The 21,440-nt window shown below is 31.2% G+C and overlaps 3 protein-coding genes and 1 pseudogene across 8 annotated transcripts; 2 read left to right on the forward strand and 2 right to left on the reverse strand.

The window, feature by feature from the left end:
- Positions 1-317: 317 nt before the first annotated feature.
- Positions 318-5,839, reverse strand: LOC124833187 (deneddylase). Of its 3 annotated transcripts, none has more exons than XM_088116671.1 (8): positions 5,423-5,839; positions 4,070-4,273; positions 3,432-3,923; positions 2,471-2,581; positions 1,719-1,904; positions 1,169-1,375; positions 794-914; positions 318-710 (listed from the first exon to the last, which is right to left on the reverse strand). In XM_088116671.1, exons 1-8 carry the CDS (start codon positions 5,810-5,812, stop codon positions 595-597), a joined length of 1,827 nt encoding a protein of 608 aa, XP_087972797.1. In that variant the 5' UTR covers positions 5,813-5,839; the 3' UTR covers positions 318-594. The 3 variants fall into 3 exon arrangements, with proteins under 3 accessions (XP_087972797.1, XP_047163553.1, XP_087972796.1); XM_047307597.2 differs by having other exon boundaries at positions 318-707; positions 5,423-5,830; XM_088116670.1 differs by having other exon boundaries at positions 4,070-4,254; positions 5,423-5,757.
- A 5,081-nt stretch (positions 5,840-10,920) lies between these two features.
- Positions 10,921-14,941, forward strand: LOC124833214 (transcription elongation factor-like protein). The gene is made up of 5 exons (XM_047307634.2): positions 10,921-11,079; positions 11,605-11,726; positions 11,821-11,891; positions 14,453-14,474; positions 14,569-14,941. The coding sequence occupies exons 2-5, from the start codon at positions 11,614-11,616 to the stop codon at positions 14,624-14,626; spliced, it is 264 nt and encodes an 87-aa protein (XP_047163590.1). The 5' UTR covers positions 10,921-11,079; positions 11,605-11,613; the 3' UTR covers positions 14,627-14,941.
- Positions 11,898-14,446, forward strand: LOC148198838 (uncharacterized; annotated as a pseudogene).
- Positions 14,942-17,538: 2,597 nt separating the features above from the next.
- Positions 17,539-20,888, reverse strand: VOZ1 (vascular plant one zinc finger protein). 4 transcript variants are annotated; one of them, XM_088092039.1, is made up of 6 exons: positions 20,673-20,888; positions 19,852-20,119; positions 19,603-19,752; positions 18,727-19,219; positions 17,920-18,327; positions 17,539-17,732 (listed from the first exon to the last, which is right to left on the reverse strand). In XM_088092039.1, exons 2-6 carry the CDS (start codon positions 20,077-20,079, stop codon positions 17,683-17,685), a joined length of 1,329 nt encoding a protein of 442 aa, XP_087948165.1. In that variant the 5' UTR covers positions 20,080-20,119; positions 20,673-20,888; the 3' UTR covers positions 17,539-17,682. The 4 variants fall into 4 exon arrangements, with proteins under 4 accessions (XP_087948165.1, XP_047163582.1, XP_047163581.1 ...); XM_047307626.2 differs by having other exon boundaries at positions 17,589-18,327; positions 20,601-20,887; XM_047307625.2 differs by having other exon boundaries at positions 17,589-18,327; positions 20,673-20,886.
- Positions 20,889-21,440: the final 552 nt, after the last annotated feature.

A 21,440-nucleotide genomic window follows, 5' to 3' on the forward strand; every position in this document is an offset into this window, starting at 1 on the left:
GATAGAGTTCATGGAAATCGAGTAATAAAAACAAATAAAAAAAAATCAATTTCACATAATTGATACAACATCGACGTTATTTTTACCCTCAATTTCCCTCATTTTTTTTCCTTACATTAAGGTTAAAATACTTATATCTACATTATCTTCATTTTTTTTGTCAACAGTCTTCTAGTTATTTAACCAAACAGATTTTTTCAATTTTTACCCTTCTTCATTTCCGCTCATCCCAACAATGGTTCACTTTCTGATTTTCTTTAATATCTTCACCTCTTAATTTCTATCATATTTGCCTATATCTTGTGTCAGTCAATCAATGCACAAATGGTATGCCAAGTATATTCATATTCAGAAAGGGTTTATGAACTATTTTGAAACAACGTGGTGGGGTTTCTTTTCAATTTAACGCAAACAAAATGCTAAAATATTCAGAATGTCTAATTTAAAAAAAAAAAAAACTAAAAAAACTCAGGGCACAGCTTCTAATGCCTCAAAAATTTCACATTGGGAAATATAACGTTAACTACAATGTTCGGATCGGTTAGTCAACCAGTAGGCCTACCTATCTAACATTACAACTACACCAAGAAAAGATCACCGGAATGGCCTGGCTAGAGCAAAATATGCATCTGGATTTATCGACATCAATAACTCTACTACGATAACCTTTTCTGGGAGGGACACCTTGAGACCTGGTTCAATGATACCTGCTTCGGAAAATCCAGGAGAACGGTTAGCGCTTCAATAGCAGGTTAGGCTTAAACATAAAGTAAGAAGAGCGACTGATATTTACTTGGGGAAAGCCTTTTTCCTCTATACAGCTCCTTTGCTAAAGGATTAGCAGCCCAATGATTGACAGCCACCCGGCTCAAAGGTTGAAAGCCAACTATCTTCCCCTCGCTTGAGAAAACCACCTAAATTTCAAACAATTGCATGGGAAAAACATCAATTAATGCAGTATGAAGGGTTTCTAGACAAAATTGCAAATATCAAGACTAGATTGAATAATACAAACCAAACATGACATAACGCAATTATTCCTCCGTGTTCAGGAGACCCCAGTAGTTAATGAAATTAAATTCTAATCATTAGTCATGCCTTTGAACTAAAAAACATGCAAGCCAAAGGAGAAGATTATTAATTATAATACTCAGAAATTCTGGGGTACCTGGTAACTGGCAATGTCCTGTATGGACACTTTTGCATCTGCGTTTATATTCTCTGAAGAAGTAGAAAGAGTATCAACACCTTCAACTCTCAAGTAAGCTGGCAATTCTCCAATCCAGACACCAAAATCATCTTCAACCTTAATTTCATCCGACCAGCCAAAAGTGCTTTTTACTTTAGTAATAGCTAACACGCAATACTCTCCCAACTATCCATGAAAGAGATCCAAAGAAGGGATTCTTAGAAAGATGTATAAACAATACCAATATGCTAGGAGAAACTCAGAAAATAGCTAAAAAATTGCCTACAACCTTTGTAGTAAAGATTCAGTGTTGCAATATTGGAACGTAAACAGTTTCAAATATAACAATAGGGCACAAAGCCAGTGGAAAAATGCCGACGGCTTTTCAATATTGTAACTTATAGAGATCAATCGATTTCCAATGACAAGTCTTTTTTCATTCTGTGTTTTCATTGTGTCAAACATGGTATGCAGGCTATATATAAATACATAAAATAATATAAGAAAAAGAAAATGATAGATTGCACACCTTTGTTGCATCCAAAAAGTCATGCACTGAAACCTTGACATCAGATGATGGGAGAGATCTATATTCTACTGATTGTTTCCTTTCCTTGCATAACCAAGGCAAACAAAATTGACCGAAAACACTAATTGCTACAAGAAATATACCACTTGCAAGGGTGACTGACAACAATTTAGGAAAAGAATTCCCCTACACAAAAATAAATAAATAAAAATCAATTAAATAGTGTACTCTGTTTGACAATCATTCAAAAAACGAATTAGTAAGCATAAAATATAACTAACAGGAAAAAAAAAATCAATGTGAACTATCCTTGTTTACTTGTTTATATATGCGTACAAGAAAACTATATCTTCAGCATCATTAATTGGTTAAGTTTCAACAGTTCTTCCTATAAAGAAAATATGACATTTCCTTCTTTTGGTCCTCAAAAATGGAAGCCACTAAATATGGTTCTTTTTTAAAAAAAAAATACAGGAATTGGAAAACAATATATTCTCCTGTTCACAATTGGAACACTCTGCATGATATTGAACAAGGATGTTATTGGAAGAGTAACTTTATATATAGAAAGACATTATCATGTAGTTTCTTTTTACTCTCCAACAATTTGTTACCCTTTTATTGAACCCTTTGGCAAGTTTGGCAGAGACAAAACCCAGAGAGTTCCAATAGATTTTAACATAACACAAAAGGTCAAGTCTTGTAAATGATAAATTGGAGAATTTTAAGAAGAAAAAGGTACAATAGATTACCGTTTTATTGGGCACATTGGCAAACTTAGCAGCCATACCACAGGATAATTGCTTATCAGGTAGTGAATAAGGATCTACATAGTAGATATCTAGAGTTTCAGCCAACTGAACCTGCAATTTTGTTCAACTTATAACTGATTACATCTATGCATGATATTAATGACACGGTTACGACAAACTTAAAACCACCCAAGAACAACCCTTTCTATACTGAAGATGTATTTGCAATAAACAGTGATAAGTATTGAACTAAAGACACCATACTCAAACTTAGCAAAGAAAACAGAAATTGGCAGAAGTAAAGGGCCCCGTCTATATAGAACTTTCTTGTCCATGCGTCTTATTAGAAATCCCTTTATATAATTTAAAAGTCTGAACAAGGATCAACTAATTGTCCATGTTCCTCTATATATCAACTAAATCTTATAGAATCAAATGTTGTCGGTTGTAAAGAGACTGACGGGTTCTCAGTTTCCCTCCCTTTCACTCTTTTCAACTTTTCTTCGATATTTAATTTTAACCATTTGTAATTCTTTGCTTGTGTTTGTTTGCCTATTACTTTTCTTTTCCCAACAAATTGTTGCAGTTGGATTTAAAAGAATAATAATTTAAAGAGAAAATTCTGATGAAGGTATACTTAGGTTTTAGTGGTTTTTATGTGATATATTGTAAGAACTTACTTTGACCCCTTCGGTTCAATTTTAGCCAACGGCCTGGTTTTAAGTGGCTAAGACTTACTATCCTTTGTCTATCTAACAACTTGAAGCGAGATGGGAGGAGGCTACCCACCACTCAAACAAGTATATTGAGCGAAAGATGTTACAATCCTCTTTTCCCGTCTTTTTAATAAAACTGAAGAAAAAATAAAGCCCACTGCTAAAGTTTTCTTAAATAGCAGAGACTAGAGTCCCTATATTTAAAAATAAAAATAAACACTAAAAATAAGGAAAAGAAACAATACCATTTGGGAGTGGGTCAAAACAACTTCCCACCTATTCCCTGCTGCAGACTTCTTCCAGCCTTCAATTTTGGCATCTCCCATTATCTTGGTGTCAATTTCTAACCGATATGCAGGTACATACTCACTTGCCCAAGCACTGAAACCAGAACCACCAATTTTCTCTAACTTTTCATAACATGATGGCCTCCACCAATGCCCCGATTTGATTTTCACAGTCTTGAAGCCATCCTTCATTGAATTATAATTATCCAGTAGACTCCGAGCATTTTCAACTATCTCGTCTTCAAATAATCTGGATAAAATAACTGCTGAATCTTTTGACTGAACACTTTCAGGTTTTCGAAACCAGTGAATGAAGCCACTTCTATTACCACCTAGTGTTTTATCAAGAAATTGTGATTGAGTGCTTTGAAGTGCAGACATGCAAATAGCTTCCGCAAGCACAGAGATAAGATAGTCATTAGATGAGCTGAGAGAAAAAGATGCAGGAACCTGCTCATATGAAATGCATAAAAGAACTCAACACATCAGTATCAGGTCCACCTGCAGTACAGACATTATAATATGACATTACAATTTACAAAAGGAACAGATATACCAAAACTTAAAAGATTCCAAAGAAACGATAATTTACAAACCTCTCTTGGTGTTTCAAGATCCTCCATCTTCCGTTCCTCTCCTGGTTGAAAGACATTCAGGTCATAGCTCCAAATCTGCTGCAAAACTACTTGCCGAAAGGTCATAGCAAGTACATTCTTAGACCCAGAGCCAGAAAATACATCTCTAGGAAAAGACTTCCTGAGCTTAGCAGCTTTTTCTTTGACTTTCCTAGCAGGTAAGAACTGTCAAAACAACAAGCTTTGAAATTCAATCCTCAAATTTCATTCCCACAAGCTCCCACCAAAGACAACATACATAATTCACACCAAAACATTTCAAAAAAACAAAAAATATCCCGCAATTGAAGCTTAACATATATAAGCACCTCAAACATGTCCACATCACAGTTTCCTGGTTACAACATTTACTACTTTTTTTGCTTAAAGAAAGGTATCTCCATGGCCACAAGCTGAGACTAATTCCCCAAGAGGTAGAGATCGCTGAATTGGGTTCTATTACATCTCCAAACAAAATCTTTGCTATACACAGGATCTGCATGCTTAAGAAACCTCTGGTGAATACCAACTGTGCTTTACAATGGTGATATAACATACGCCCGGTTTCATCCCTGATGCACTCGTTGCTCGATATATACAAAATTTTGTCTATTTCTGGATAAATTTTTCCTTAAATGCTTGTAGAAGAATAAAATAAGAAAGTAACATGAGTGTTTGAAAATATTTCTCCAAAAGCACTTCTAGGAGAAAAATATAAAAAGAAAAATGAAAAGATTCTCTCTCCATAAACTAAAATTATGTATTAGTTAATTTATAGAAGCCCTCCCATATAACTTCTTTAACTTCTCATTTTCAACTAAAGCATGCGCTAACTTTAACTTATGAAAAAACTCATTTCATTTTTTTCTTCTTATCTTTCTCTCAATAAGTGTTTGTGGAGAAATTTGTCCAACCAGACTCAAATGAACTTTGCACTAAACATATATAGACGTTATATCGTCTAACTTATCTACAAGTTGAACTACATAAGCTGATTTTACCTTGGGAGATAAATTATTGGTCTTGCCTTCTTTGCTTTTCTCTTTTGTAGACAATTATGACCAAGTCACGGAACCTAAGTACAACCATCACATTATGCTGTAACGAACAGAGTTTCATTTCCAATTGAGTCATGCTCTCTCCTACGCGCACCAATTGCACGAAACAGAACACACAATACACAGTTTTTTAAAACACAAATCGATTAATAAAATCCAAAAGAAAATAACAGTGTTCTTTGACAGAAACCACTGTTCATTTCTTTCTGACAAAACATTTATCTCTCCCCTTTTCAAATTTCACGAAACGAAGTGCAGAAAATAAGACTGAACGAACCAGCCGAGTGGAGACAGTGGCGCGGTCGCTTGAAGGAACAGGGAACACAGTTTCGACGACCATGGCCTCCAAGCCGGCGTCGATGTGGTCGGAGGCAACTTGTCCGCCGTCGGCGGCCGACGCAGTCAAAGCTTGCTGGAAATCGACGATTCCGACGACAGTGAGCTGAGACAGGTCGTTTTCGTAGGTTCTGACGCATGGGAGGTTCTTGCCGTCGGAGTCCGCTATGGCTTGGAGCACTTGCTGTTCCGTCACCGGAATGCTTTTGGGAGAAGAGCAAGAGAGGGAAAAGATAGAATTTTTGGATTTGGTGAAGTGCAGAGTTGATGAGAATTCGGTGTGGGGAAGAACAGGTGAAAACAGTGAGGAAGCGGCCATTGCCATTGTCATCGCGTCAGTGACGATGGTCGTCGTCTCTTTTCCCTCTTATCGTGATTCACGTAATACTACGGAATGGACTATTGGGCCACGTCTTCAGAAGTTGGATCCCCTTGGCCCAAACAAAATGAGTGTTTCTCCCAACATCTCTAACAAGCTTCTTTCTGCACCTCTAATTTTTCAAAAAGTTCTAGAAAAAAAAAATTATCTTAGTAGGTAATTTTTTTTAACTTTTCTCTCTCTTAATAAACTCACTCATGGACCCACCCCCTCACATTTTTCGGATTTCAAATTTAAAACCCTAACTTGCACCTCAATGTTCTTCTTCTTCATCTATGTTTAGGTAACATACCAGATTCAGTGGTTTGCAGCTTGATTTCAATTCCGTATTTTGGATTTGAAATCACATTTTTTAATGTTTTGGATTCATTTTTACGAAATGCATTATGAAATACAAAAGAAAATTTTAGGAAGAGTATTTTGAAAGATATTTATAGATTTAAAAATATGAAGATATTTTTAAATTTGGAAATACTTTTCGAAATATCCAATTCATAATATATTTTTTTGTACTTCTCGAATTGAATTGAGTGTTTTGGAAACATTTACTTACTGATCTAGAACATAACATCGAATCTGAAAAATAATTAAAACCAAGGTGGTGTAGGGACTTTTATTACAATTTTAATAAAGGATATTTTTGGGATTACAAGTTTTATGGGAGTGCAAAACGAAAAAAAGTGGGGTGCAGAAATAAACACCCGTAAATTTGTTGCATAATATAATTTGTCTTAATCAACTCGTGATATTTCAATCTCTTTTGCAATGGTTATTTTATTTAATGTCCAAAAATAACGAAGGAAAAAAAATGGAGGATGGATCATGGTGATAAGACATTTTGCTTTTCCTTCTAAATAAATTGCAGGATAGATAAAAAATGACAAATTTATAAATATAATGTGAATGTTCATTTGTTATTTTATCATAAAAATGTCTTCTAATGTTTTGTTTCCTTTTAAAAAATTTCTAAAATTTTGAAGTTTGGAGTTATGTGTTTTTATAAAAATATGTTGTCAGTGTATGTAGATTTCAATCCATGTAGAAAAAAAAATTATTTGTCAAAAGAATCATTTTGCTTTCATAATTATACAATGAAAGAGTAAATTTTTTAAATAATACAAGATTGAGTGAAGTCGTGACTCCTCTCATAATATGATTTTTTTGAGTGTAAAATCATATCACCTAAAACGATTTCAGGTTTAGCGTGAGAATAATTTTGTCTTACATAAAGTTGTATTAGTGAAGTCGTGGTACATGCATATGACTTTGGTTATAATTTTTGTTTTTCTATTACACAGTTGAAGTTGTACGAGAGAACATAACTTCAGCTTTGTTTTTTTTAATGAAGTCCTCATATGTGTCATTGCTTCGTCTAAGAAGGTTTTTTTGTTCTATTATAGTTGAAGTCATGTTTGCTTATCAACTTTAGTTTCATTTGAAGTTTTTTTAACACAAAACAAATTCTGATTTTATTTTTATTTTATTCTGTTATGTTTAATTTGTAAGAATGATATTTATTTATTGTTTTTATTTAATTAATTGAACAGTTTGATAGATACTTTATTGTATCTTTTTACTTTTTAAAATTTTAATCGAATAATTTGTAGAGATTTATATTTAAAAAAATTGAGGAAAATTTAAAATATTTGAATTAGAATATCTAAAATGAAAAAATGTTATCAAATAATAATCATAATATAAATATTTATTTTGTAGGAATTAGAGTAGCAGGTGACCTTCTATGTTATCTTTTAAATTTTATTTGTATTTTATATTGGATAGATAATTGTGATGTTTTTGCAATTGACATGATAAGTTGTTGTTTAATATTATCGTCAATTTGACCATAGTTAAGTTTTTAATTATTACAACACATTTTCTATGGTATTCATAATTGTTGAAGGAGAGACAAATGAAGCTTTAGAACAATTGTAAAGTATTGATTTTCTGATTATTGTCATGGTGTACAAGACACCTCTTGTTACATTTTGAGCCTGTGTTGACATGGACTTTTAAACCTTGCACTAAATGTTTTAATTATTGCAACATATTTTCTTTAGCCTTTGCAATTGTTGAAAGAAGTATTGATTTGATTCTTTCAAATATTATTCAAAATATGCAACACATTAACATAACTCGTGTTTTATAACTTAGAAGATGAATTATCTTATCATCGTTACAATCAAAATAATAAATAAAGATGAATATATTTAGATCGTGTGTCATGTCTACTGGTATGATCAACAATTTGTGTTTGATGACTAGGAGATAATGAATGCCTAATTGTCTTATAGACTAATGTCATATGTAATTAAGTTAAATGAGTGAGAGTGTGATTATGAAAATTTTCAAACCATATCCTCATGTTATTGTAATTTGTTCTTATTGACACTTACAACTAGTAATATTTGTTGACCTTATGTACAGAAAATATTTACAAAACTTACAAAATTCAATTTCATTATGTATGAAAGTATGATTATTGATCAACCTGTACTGGTTTCAACTTTATTCAAAACCTAAAGCATATTAATTAATTGAGAATGAAAAAAAAAAATACTTTTGCTGTCATAACAAAATTCACATTAAGAAATTGTCTACTATGTATCACTTTGTAATATTTATTTTTCCACTCTATTAAATTTTTTATATCATGTAAGAGTTATAGAATTAATTTAGTCTTATTCTAATAATTTTTTTTCAATTATTAATTATACTAATATAAATAACTATATTAAATGAAATTAATTAAAATCTTAAATATTAAAAGAGTAAAGTTATGATAAAGTATTTATAAAAACCACGACTTTATTATAAAAAGTAAAAACAAAATTCAAATGAAAACTAAAGTTGTATTAGCATCTGTTATAAAAAAAACCTACTGACGGAAGAATTGAGAAGTGTTGTATCATGTATTGGTGAAATTTGTGTTTTTATATTGATATAGTTCAAGAAGATAACTAGATTATAATGTATCGATCTTTTTATGGTATAATGGTTCTTTAATAAGTGTGTGATGAGAAGTATTTGAGATTATACCGTAATCCACAGAGTTATAATATTAAAAACAAAGTTTATCGTGAAAAGAATATAGTCTCATTATAATCTAAATCACGTAAATCAAAACATCAAAGTGGTGAGAAAATAATAAATTTGTCCAGCGTATTATTATATATCGGTGCAGCAAATAATAAAAAAATAATTTTAAAGATGAATTTTTAATGTTTTGTTAGATATGTCATAAGGTATTTGAAAAATATCAATGACAAAATAATTTGAATAATTGAAACATGGTTAAATATTTGATTATTCTTAGATAGAAGTTATTCAAGTGTAATTTGTTATAATAACTTTTACTGTGGAAATATAATTTGATTGACATCTGTATATGTTTTTTTTAATTATTATAATTATTATGTTTATACACATATATGTATTTGTATATAGTTTACTCCAGTTATATAATATTATAACTGATAACAGATAATTAGAATGTTATATAATTAGTTTTTTAAAAACTTAAAATTTAGTTTAGGAGTTATATATATATATATATATATATATATATATATATATATATATATATATATATTCTTTTGTTATTTAGTACAATATTATTAATTATGGTTGTATTAACATACTTCAATAAAAAATAATAATAAATATGAAATTAATCATAAAGGTTATGAAAATAATTATTAATACTTCACATTAAAGAGAAAAAGAATATGATAGTATGATAACAAGATAAATATTAATTTTATATAATATTTGATGTACCCTAGGAAAGGATAATAAAATAATAATAGCAGTGGAAATATTAGTTAAGATATTGGTAATTGTCGTATTAATTATCGTATGATAGTAATAATAATCTTCTACAATCTATATTATTATATAAAGAAAATTATCTTTTTGGGTGTATTGGTTTACAATTTTTTTTTTAAATTAAAATAATTATTTTACTAATTTTTTATTTTAAGATTAACTATTTTTTTCTAATTAACCGTTTTTTTCTAAAACTTAAGTATTTTCTAAACTAAAATTAATATTTACAATAAAATTATTAAAAAAATCTAAAATAAAATACAGTAAAATATAAAAATTATTTAAATATACTTTTATAATTATAAAAATTTTATTATTACTTTTAGGGTAGAAAAACATACACATGGACCTTTCACTAGTTATATATAAAAATAATTGATTTTTTAATTATTTGATAATATTTTTGGTGCCCACATTATTATTACCAAATTTTTCATTTAAGTTTTATAATTATGTTTTCTATTAATTTTTATAAGTATATTTTAATCTATATTTATACTTATTTATACTTATATAAAAAAGGAATTATCTTTTTTGTGTTTACTTTTATTTTTCAAGTTATCATTTTGTTTAAATTTAATAAAATTTTTAAACTAAACTGTTTATTTTTTAAATTTAACTACATTTTAAAATTAAATAAATAAAATCAAATTTAAAATAAATAAAAAGTAATTAAAATTTAAAAATGTAAAAATTATTTATATCTATTTTTATAATTATAATTTTATTATTTTCTATTATAAAAAAGTGAATAGTGTATTTTCTCTAGTCTATGTATAAAAGATTTTCCTCTTTAGTATTCATATTGGTTGCTCTTTAAATAATATTTTTTAAACTAAAATGATTATTTTATCAATTTTAAGTAGCTTTTCATTAAATTTAACCATGATTTTCTTTTTCTAAATTAAATGATTTTTTTAATTATAAAACTAGCTATACAATAAATAAAAATTATTTAGATTTAATTAATTATATTAATAATAATATTATTATTATTTTTTATCATCATAAAAAATAAAGACATTTTATAATAATAATAATACACTAGCAAATGTTTATACTAATAATAACATAATAAAAATAATAATAAAAGTATTAATGATATAATTTACCATAAAAAAAATTATATAATGAGAAGTGACCAAACTAATACTACTAATACTAAGAAATATTTGACAATAATCATGACGAATAACAGTATTTGTATTAATGTGACCATATAAAAGAGACATGTAATGGAATTTTCCATACCTACATGTAGTGGACCGACTGAATGTTATATATATATATAAGGAAGAAAGAGGTTCAATGCATTTGGTTTTTACTTTTTCTCCCTCTTTCACCATTGTTCTGTCTCTCACGCATCCTCTCTAGGGTTCCGTTCCGTCAAGGTATTTCTTGTTCTTTCTTTTCCCTTCAATTTTTTTGGTTCCCTTAGTCTTTAGTCTTTTATGTGGATTGATTTCCCTTTATTCTTTATGTTGTTTGGTTGCTTAAGAAACTTGCCGAAGATTTTGTGTTTCTTTTCATTAGGGTAACAATTTTTTTTATTTTTAAATTCATCTAAACCAATGCCTTACTGAGTTTTTATGTCGCCGATTCAAGAGAGAATCCTTTAGATATTATTTTTTTTTCTTTAAGAAAGAATCCTTTAGATATTATTTTTTTCTTTTTTTTATGCGTCTGATCAAATTTTGATAGGTTTCAAATCAATTTTATCTATAGGTTTATAATTTGTGTTCGACCTTGAAAAACAGGAAAAAAGATTTGCTCCCTGGGTTGATTGCTGGAAAAGTTTAACTTTTTTGTGGTTCTGTGGTTGTTTTTCCTAATGAGTCATATATGTATTTTCAAACTGTGGAATCTGGAGAAGTTTTCATTTCACTGTATTGTTTTTATTTTTATTTTGGAAGCAGGGTTAAGCTATGGGGAAAAGGAAGGCAAAGGCAAAGCCTGCTCCAAAGAAAAGAATGGATAAGCTTGATACTGTCTTCAGCTGCCCTTTCTGCAATCATGGCAGCAGTGTTGAATGCCGCATGTAAGCACTTCTTATTACTTGTAAGGGATATGATCATGATATAGATGGATCTTACTTATTGGTTTGGAGCTCATCTTTGGATTTCTTTTGTCAGTGACATGAAGAATTTGATCGGGGAAGCTACTTGTGGAATATGCCAAGAGAGCTTTAGCACTACCATCACAGGTTTGTATCAATGGTCCGTGTTTGGCATTAGTGACATTGATGATTGTTAAAAAATAAATGATATCCCAAGATTATTCCTAAGATTATTGAGAGAAGATATTGTTATAATTGTCTGTATTAAAATAACTTATTTACAGGAATAGTCTTGCATTATTAGAGGAACATATTAGTATAATTATAGGAATAAAATAGAATAATTATGGATACTCTCTCTTCTTGTATATATTTCTGATATTTTCATTCAATATTTGTCCTCTTTTTACATGGTATCAGAGCAGGAACAATCCTCTGTTCAAACATTCCTTTTTTTCCCTGTCCTTGTTTCCATGGCTAACTATGGAAATGCACCAAATTCCAATAGTTCTTATTCTCTCCATCATTATGATCATCTTAGAATGGTCCTTGTTTCCAAATCTCTAGATGGAGACAACTATTCAACTTCGTGTAGAGCCATGGTCATCTCTTTGAATGCAAAATCCAAATTGGGTTTTGTTGATGGAACACTCAAGGCACCTTCTGCCGGGGCCAAACCAGAAGAATATACAACATGGAAAAAATGCAATGACATGGTGTTATCTTGGATCTCTAATTCTTTAACACCTGATATTGGATTTTTCAGATTGAGAAAGTCATTGCTGTTTGGCTCAAGATCAAATGATAGTCGAAGCCTATTACACGAAGTTAAAAAATTTATGGAAGTTAGGCTCCTATAGTAATGCAACCTGCACTTGTGGGGTACATAATAAAAGGTGCAAATTGCTGCAGTTTCTTATGGAGTTGAATGACTCTTATAGTGCTATTTGTGGCTAACTTCTCTTAATGAATCCATTGCCTGATGTTACACAAGCTTATTCTTCAATCATTCAAGAAGAAAAACAGTGACATTTGGGCACCACACTTGACTCAATAGAAGCTTCAACCATGGTTGTTCAAAACCAGCAGACCTTGTTGTTTAATGCAAACAAGGCCCTTCTTCTTGTCCTAATTCATCTCACCGAAAGTCATTACATTGTTCTCATTGTGATAGAGATCATACAAAAGAAACAGGCTGGAAGTTACATGATTATCCTTCTGAACACCCAAAGCATGGAGCAACTAAGAATGCTTATTCTAAGCACAATGGTAGTAGTCAATCTTCAGTTAATATTGTCACAGTGAATCCGATAATGCAACAGATGCAGTCTGCAATGAATGGATTAACTGAATTACAATTCCAATCGATGTTGTCTATTATATGGGGTAATGAATCATCTAAGTTAAATAACCCTAAGGCCAACAATGCCAATGTTTCTTTAGGTTTGTCACCACCCAAACTTATAATTGATAGTGGGTTCACCGATCTCATTATTTTCACCAACCTTGTCAACAATAAAGAAAACACTTGTTTACCACCAATTGTTATGCCAAATGGTGATAGGCTCCAATTATCTCTACTGGAACTTTACCTTTGAGTGCAATTGTTTATTTAAAAAATGTGCTTTGGGTGCCATCTTACAAAGTAGATTTGATGTCAGCAAGTTGAGTCACAAGAGATTTAAATTATTCAACAACCTTTTTTCCTTCTGGGTGTATTTTGTAGGATTTGATGATGAAGATGACAAATGGTTTGGGTAAACAACAAGGCGGACTCTATGACTTGGTTGCAATGACATCAAATAAGTTGCAAACTCCCATTCAATCGATAGCAGTTCATGTCACGGTCATTTCCTTTAAACACTTCTTCTACCTAGTCATCTCCTTTAAACACTTCTTCTACCTTATGGCATCGACGACTAGGACATCTATCTCCATCTAGATTAGACTTCATGTCTAAAACTTTGTTAAATCTCTCTTTAGAGTCAAATAAAACTTGTGATGTTTGTACTCTTGTGTAACAGACACAACTTCCTTTTCCAAATACTTCATTTTCTTCCATTAACCCTTTTTGAATATTGTGATATTTGGGGATCATATAAAATTCCTTCTCTTTCTGGTGCTAGGTATTTTTTGACTATTGTGGATGACTTTTCTCTCTTTACTTGGGTTTTTTTCATACACCATAAAAGTGAAACCCAACATCTTCTTGCCAATTTTCTCTTTTGTCAAAACCCAATTTAATACCACTATAGCCAATATTTGGGTTGACAATCGAAGGGAAATTCTTTTTCTATGTGAGATTCTTTTACACAAGGTACCACTTTCCAACATTCCTACACTTACATACCACAACAAAACAGGGTTGTCTATATTGTAAAATCCCTTATTCACACATTAGACCTCTTCCCCATCACATTCTTTAAATGCAAGAAGAGAAGAAAATAATTTGTTCCTACCGATGGTGAATTGTCATTTTTGGTAGTTTTGGGCAGAACATTCTGGATAAATTTAACTCCGCTTATAACGTTCTTCTTTGTGGTTATTTCCGGAAGAAAATGAAGTGAACTTCCCTCTTCATACTCAATTTAAAAAAAATGCATGTCCTTTTCTTTGATGAGATTTGAAATGTTGACACAATTGTATGTATCTGCGGAGACCATACACATTACAAATGTAGTTAGTAACTATTTTTTTCGTGTTTGCAGCTTTATCAGAGCCAATAGACATGTAAGTTAAATCAATATGCGGGAAACATTTCTCTATCTCCATTCCTGTGTACAGTGTCATTCCTGACTCAAGTATTTTGTTTCCAATTATGCAGATACAGTGAGTGGATTGATGAATGTGAAAGGGTGAACACTGTGGATGATGATGCTTAGCTATGTTCCGATCGCTGATCCTGACGGAGTAACTGGCCTATTTTACATTTCCAACCTGTATTTAGTCAGTTCCTGATGTGAGCACTGGTAATAATTGAGTTCTGTAATATTATGTTCAAGAGCATGGGAATAATTGTCCTGTTTAGATGAAGTCACCTTGATTGGAAGATAGTTTGTAATATGTAAAGATGTATGCTGGTTGCATATCTAAAGTGTGTAATTTAGGCCCTTTGGAATGACTTGGAAGACTGGGGCTAATATGTAGCTTGATGGACTTGGATTTGGATTCAATAAAAGTTAATGAATTCCTACTCACCCTTTTCAATAAAAGAAATAAAAGAACTCTTTTACTTAATTTTTGTGTGTGTATATTTTATGGACTAGGACACTAAGAGTTGGTCATATTTCATTAAATTGTAATTGTGGGTGGGGGTTTGATAATTAATTGAATATATTAATTAGGGCTTGTAGAAAGTTATATATAGTGTTCAAGATATTAGAGATGAATTTTACTGGAGATCTTTTTATGGGTGTATCTTCGATCATGGGTGGAGAATGTATTTCGCTTAATTATGATATATTTAAACATGTTTTTGTACAATATTAGAAAAATCGATCTTCATAAAATTTATAACTCTAAATGTTATCTAACTGATGATGCTTGTTTGATTCAGAAACGATATTTATGACTCAGTTATGTTACTATTAGTGATCAGAGGCTAAACTGCGAGAATTAAAATAAAATTTATATTCTTTATTATTCTAGAAATAATAACTAATTAAACTAGGTTTAAGGTCAATATAAAAGTAGATATTGTATTAAATTTCAAAATAAGATACTAATATTCTTGATATAGTCAATATAAATCTATATATTACATTTAAATTCTATAAAGATCATAAAAGTATAAAAGAAAATAAGCAAGATAAAATAAAAAAACTTAAAAGACTTAAAAGATGTAGGGATGACTTTTCATATATAAAAGAAAATAAACAAGGTAAAATAAAAAACTTAAAAGATGTAGTGATGAGTTTTCATATGTAAACTTCCGAATGTGTGTGTATGCATGCAAAAATATATATCTTGAAATGTTAGAAGTGAATGGTATGATGTCTATTATAATTTGTGTTAATAAACTTACACATGTTGAGTTATGGAATGTTGTACTCTGTGAGTTCTTGTGATTTGTTCTAAGGTGGCTATAAATTACAAAAACCTTATGTTTTACGTGTGTTTTGAAGATATAAGAAATCTCTCAATAATCTAAAATCTTATTTAAGGTTAATCATTTAATATACAACAACATAAAAATTAAGTTAAAATTGATTATTTGATATATACAACGAGTAGAGTATGTTTTCTTGCATGTTTCTTTCATTCATACTTTATTGGGTGTGGATGTGAGTTTAAACAGTTTTTATGGTCTTTGTACCTTACTTTATATAATTTTCTAGTGAGGAACTTCTCATTTATTAGTGAGATAAGGAACAACAATCACTAATTATACTATCTCAAGTGACAAGTGTTTCCTGTTAGATTTTTTATAGTTAAAAGTAGTTTATAAAATCTTTTTTTAGTGGGATCTTATCCATTTATAAAAATCTTCTTTTAGCATGTATTCTAAACTATTTTATACGGAAATGTTTTATATAAAAATACCAGACACATTTGAGATAAAAATATCAGTGCATGAGTTAATTAAATGAATGTGTTGGTGTGTGTGACATTTATGTGCTTAATTCTATATTAATCTTTTTTTTATTTGGACTGAACGTCACTATATATTATTAACATGATTTTGAGAATTAGGAAGAGGTTACAAACATAATTTTGACCTGTCGGAAAATGTTGAGTCACAAAGTTTAATTTTTTTTTGTATTGGGTGTTTTGATTATGTGTAAATAAGAGAAAAATAATTCTTTGTTTCATTTTGTTTTGAAAGGTTATTGGTAATTCATATCATTGAAAACTTGCAAATATATTTTTTAAATTATTTTACATCAAATTCTGATTTTTTAATAAAATTTTTAATATATGAATTCTTTTACCTTTTATTTTAGACATTTTAAGAGAAACGTTCTGGGAAAAGGTTTCAGAATTATTTTCACGAATTAAAAAAGAAATGATCAAATTTCTTTATTCATCAATATTTTATATATGTATCATATTTTAAATTTGAAAAAACAAATTGTCGCAAATGTGTATCATACCCTTGTTGTAATTAGTATTCGGCTTCACAGCATTTATAGTTTGGACTTTTTAACTCCAAATAATGATTTGTTCGATATCAGGTTTTGATTTGATACATATTTTCTTTCCATGTCTTTATATATATATATATATATATATATATATGTTAGCTCACCCAAAATCGATTCTTTCAGTCAGGTTTTTCAAGTTCATGTAAGATGTTTGGTTTAATTATTTCTATTGTCAATGCATATTAAAAAATATTACCCTTTATATATGCAATTGAAGTGAAAATAGTTATTAAGATAAAATTATTGCAGTAGCTATTACTTCTGGAGACTCGTATTGTGCTTATCCCAAAGGAAGACCAACCTAAATCCCTAAATAATTTTTAGCATGCTTGTAAAGTGCACTTCCAATAAGTACATACATAAATACTCCTAAACAGTTGATGACCAACATTATAAGAATAAAAGTAAATAAATTTGAGAAACTGAAAATATAATTACTATATTTGCAACAATCACAACCATATCAGATGCCCAATGCTGTATGTAGAGATAGAAGTCACTTTGTAGCAAGGACATATAAAACAAAGCAGATGATTATCTATGTCGACTTTTGGAGATTAATTTTCCCTTTCTGAGTTAAAGATAGATTTTCATCAAGGGAAAGAAACATTATTACATAGCCAATGTTATGTGCCCTAGAAAGTCTGTCCTGCAGACTGCATCTAATTCTTCCATACTGAATTACTGCAACGCTGTGCTGATGATTTCTAGCACTCACCAATTGTTGGTGATCTTTCCAAGTTAGAATTTTGTATCCAGCAGCCTCTATAATGCAGTACTCCTGTGAGAATGAACTATTCACAATGTTTTGACAAGGAAAAAAAACCCCCTTGTCTTGTTGTTCCTAAGAAGAAAAAGGAAAAAAAAAGGCAAAGTTATGTAAGATCAATGATGTCACATATAGTCACTTGTGTTGTCAACAACAAAGTCATATGGTGCAGTTAAGCCGTATTGATAAGGTGCATTTAGTAGAGCAGCTCTGTTAGAAGCTGAATAAACACCACCTCCTATGCCAAGCTTGGTTCTACTACCTTTGGCAGACCGTTTGTTACTATCGGGAAACTCAGCAGAGAGGCTTCCCATGTGCTTCTGCAGATCAGCAACCGAATCACCTGTTACTATCTTTGCCTTTGAGCTCTTTTTCCCATCAACAAGCTTAAGTTCTAACCGATATAAGGCACATGCATCACACATGCTAATTTCATACTCGTAAAGGTGCCACTCAAAAAGGTTCAGAGGCTGAGGGTCCATGTAATAGGATCTCTTCAGCCCTCCAAACTCATTCATCACTTGTTTTCTAGATTCATGCCATCCACGCCCGCTGTAATCCGGCAGGGACCTCTGCTTTCTGTTCCCACTCTCAAAAGCCCTTCTAGGCTTATCAAAGAAAAGCCACTCCCTAATAGTCTCACCCTCCAGGACACAAATATCAAAGAGTTCTGCAAGCGAATAAGAAATTATTTAAGTACTTAACAACAGCAATGTTATTCTCAACTTTTTTTTGCAGCGTCACAAATCACACAAAGTATATAACCTTTAAAATACAATTTAGTTTTTGAGTTGAGAGTGTAAAGTGTTGTTGCATGGCCAATCAATCAGAAATCATGTGGGACATGACTTTCAAGGTAACTATAATAATCAACAAACTTAATATACATGGCTATTTTTGACAGAATGACTTCGAAAAAACTCTTTATATTGATATTGCACATAGTCTTTAGACCAATCATTTCAAGAGTCAACAATCTTATCATATATAATGTTATGATGGAATGATATACACGATTGGTGATCCTAAGTAAATTGTTTGTGATAATGAGACATCAACTTTAAATTACCAGGTGCATTCCATGGAGATTTTGCAGTTGCTGCTCCCTCACATTCTGGGATGCCAACAACTTTTCCGTGTGCCTTTGCACTAAGAGCTGCGAAAAGTAAATTATCCTTGAGTCCAATTCCCCCAGGTCTTAGAACTGGGGTCATGCCTGGTGGTCCTTCATTTAAAGCAAGAGCAGCATGAAAGCTACTGCAATAATCTTGACACCAGTCCAACCCTTGAACAGGTCTTGGACAGTCCCAAAGTGCGCATTTTGGACCTAAGAAAGCAGAAGGAGGAGGACACGCACTTGGAAGATAGCTAGATATATGAGGAACACCACCTTCCTCACAAAATCCTGTACCGGCATAAAAGCTGTGATCCAAGTCCTTATTGAATTCAAATTGATGAAGTTCTAAAGCAGGTCCGTCCAAGTTGTTAGCTTCCATGTTGGGAACTCCTACTGCGGAGTGTTTGCATTCTTTAAGTAATAGAAATTCTTGTTCATGCTGGCCCTGATTTCAGTTAACCCAAGAAATTCATGACAACTATGGCCGATAGCCAAAATGCGGACAGGCATTGAAAGCGTAGTACTATACGAACGAAAATTGGACTTAGAGTTCTAGGGGTGAACTGTCTTAATTCTAACAAAGGACTAAATAATCAAAGCCACTCTTCTGTCATTTGAAAAGGGAATATTAGAAAAATACATTAAAAGAAAAGCCTACCACGTGAAGGAGAAGATGTCAAGTTATAATCTTTTATTTTTACTTTGCCTTAGAAGAGATCAACCATTCTGAAGCACACACTATTCTATCTACAAATTTTAAATAAGGCTAAAAATAAATGAATTATGGCCAAAATGGATGAATGATCCCAAAAGGAAGAGGACACACACCTCTTGAACTATCACCCTAGCTCCAGGCTGCATAGTCTGATCATTAGGTTCAGGCTTAGGTGCAACTAATGGACTAGTGGCATCATCTTCCTCCTCACAGAGCTGCAATAGCCTATAGACATCGGTCGAGAATGAACCAAGACTACCACCCTATAGTCAACCATACAACAACTCATCATTCCTCACCATGAATATTGTCATTCAAAGTTCACACGTGTCAGCCACAAATTCACAATTGGAAAAACTTACTTGTTGCAGAGAAGAAGCTGGAGAAGGCTCATTGAGCTCGGCCTTCCACTCACGAAGCATTTGATGGAGTTGCTCCTCAAGGAGTGCCACATCAATCGTTCGGCTCTCCTTTCTGGCAAACTGCAGATCCAAGAACATGACCTGTAGATCATCAACATGGTTTCTTGCCTTGTCTTTAAAGAGCCTGTGTGATGCGGACTTGCAGCTGCTCTTGGAAATTTTCTTCATCACAAAACTTCAATTCCTTCCTTTAAGACCCTGAGATCACCTATATAACCAAGTTTCAGTCTACCACACAAAAACCGGAGAAAGAGAGAAAATTAAAAGATGCAAACAACTTCCAAGTTTATCATGATCACTGTCATTGATCAGGAGCATATTCCAGCTCACACACCCCACCCCAAAAGTCCAGAGATTCTAAAACCAAGATTCTAACATCCACATCACAAAGTTAAATCAAATCATAGTAAAGGATTCACCCCCCATTTTCAATTTATTAACTAAAATCAAAATGGCAGGATCACGAGCTCATATTCTGATGAAAACAAAAGCATAAATAGAGATCAAATAATCAAAATTATCTAGAAACAACTTGAACAATTGGAAATAAGGAAATAAAAAAGATTAATCAAAACCAATAAAAAAACATTGAACAAGGCATCATAAAACAATATCAATCTCCAAAGCAAAAAGACTATTAGTACGAATGAACAGGAATACACAACTAAATGCTGGAAAGCAAAACCAACCAATGTCATGGTCGCAGTTTCAGCCAAGAGACCCAGACCCGATTCAGAAAAAGAAAATTCATGCACACTCACCTGAGACTCCAAATTTTCTATTAAAGATAGAACTCTTAAGGTTCAATACTCTCTCACTTCAGAATAAGATTTAAGGTGAGAAACTCATATAAAGAGATGGAAAGGGAGAAGAGAGAGAAACTCCATTTTCCTCCCTCTCTCAACTGATGAGATCAGCGTGTGAAAGGGGATAATCACAAAACAGAAAAAAGCATAGGGACATTGCAGTTACAGTGAATTGAAGATGGAGGAATATATGTTGCTGAATATATAATATTAAATATACCCAATGTCTTACCCAAAATAACGGTTATAACCTCCATTATTTTGTATTTTTATAGTTACAAAGGAAAAACTTTCATAAATTTTTCTATCCATGAGCTGGATTCAGAAATATAATTTGCACATCTTTTATTTAAACTAAGATATACTTTTTTAGGAAGATATGGTAAAGATATTTACCTTGTGATATATTTTTAATATATTTCAATTGTACTAATGGAACTAGGCTAATAATTTGGTGCCAAATAGTCATAATAGTTATTGACAAGTACTACTATGTTACATATATTAAAAAATTTATTAATAAGTAAAACGGTATCAATTGTCGCAAAAAATAACATAACAAAAAGAAGTATAAAATTTAGGATAATAACGTCTTGAATCCATGTAAAATTCTTAAAATATTAAATACGTTATTTAAAAAATTGTATTATTTTTTTTTCCTTCGAAACATTAAATATATATTTAGATCTACAAAATTTTGCACATTTTGTATAATTTTATTAA

The sequence above is a fragment of the Vigna umbellata genome, chromosome 5 (genome assembly GCF_029865625.1).
Source record: "Vigna umbellata cultivar VRB3 chromosome 5, Vumbellata_1.0, whole genome shotgun sequence".
NCBI lineage: Eukaryota > Viridiplantae > Streptophyta > Magnoliopsida > Fabales > Fabaceae > Vigna > Vigna umbellata.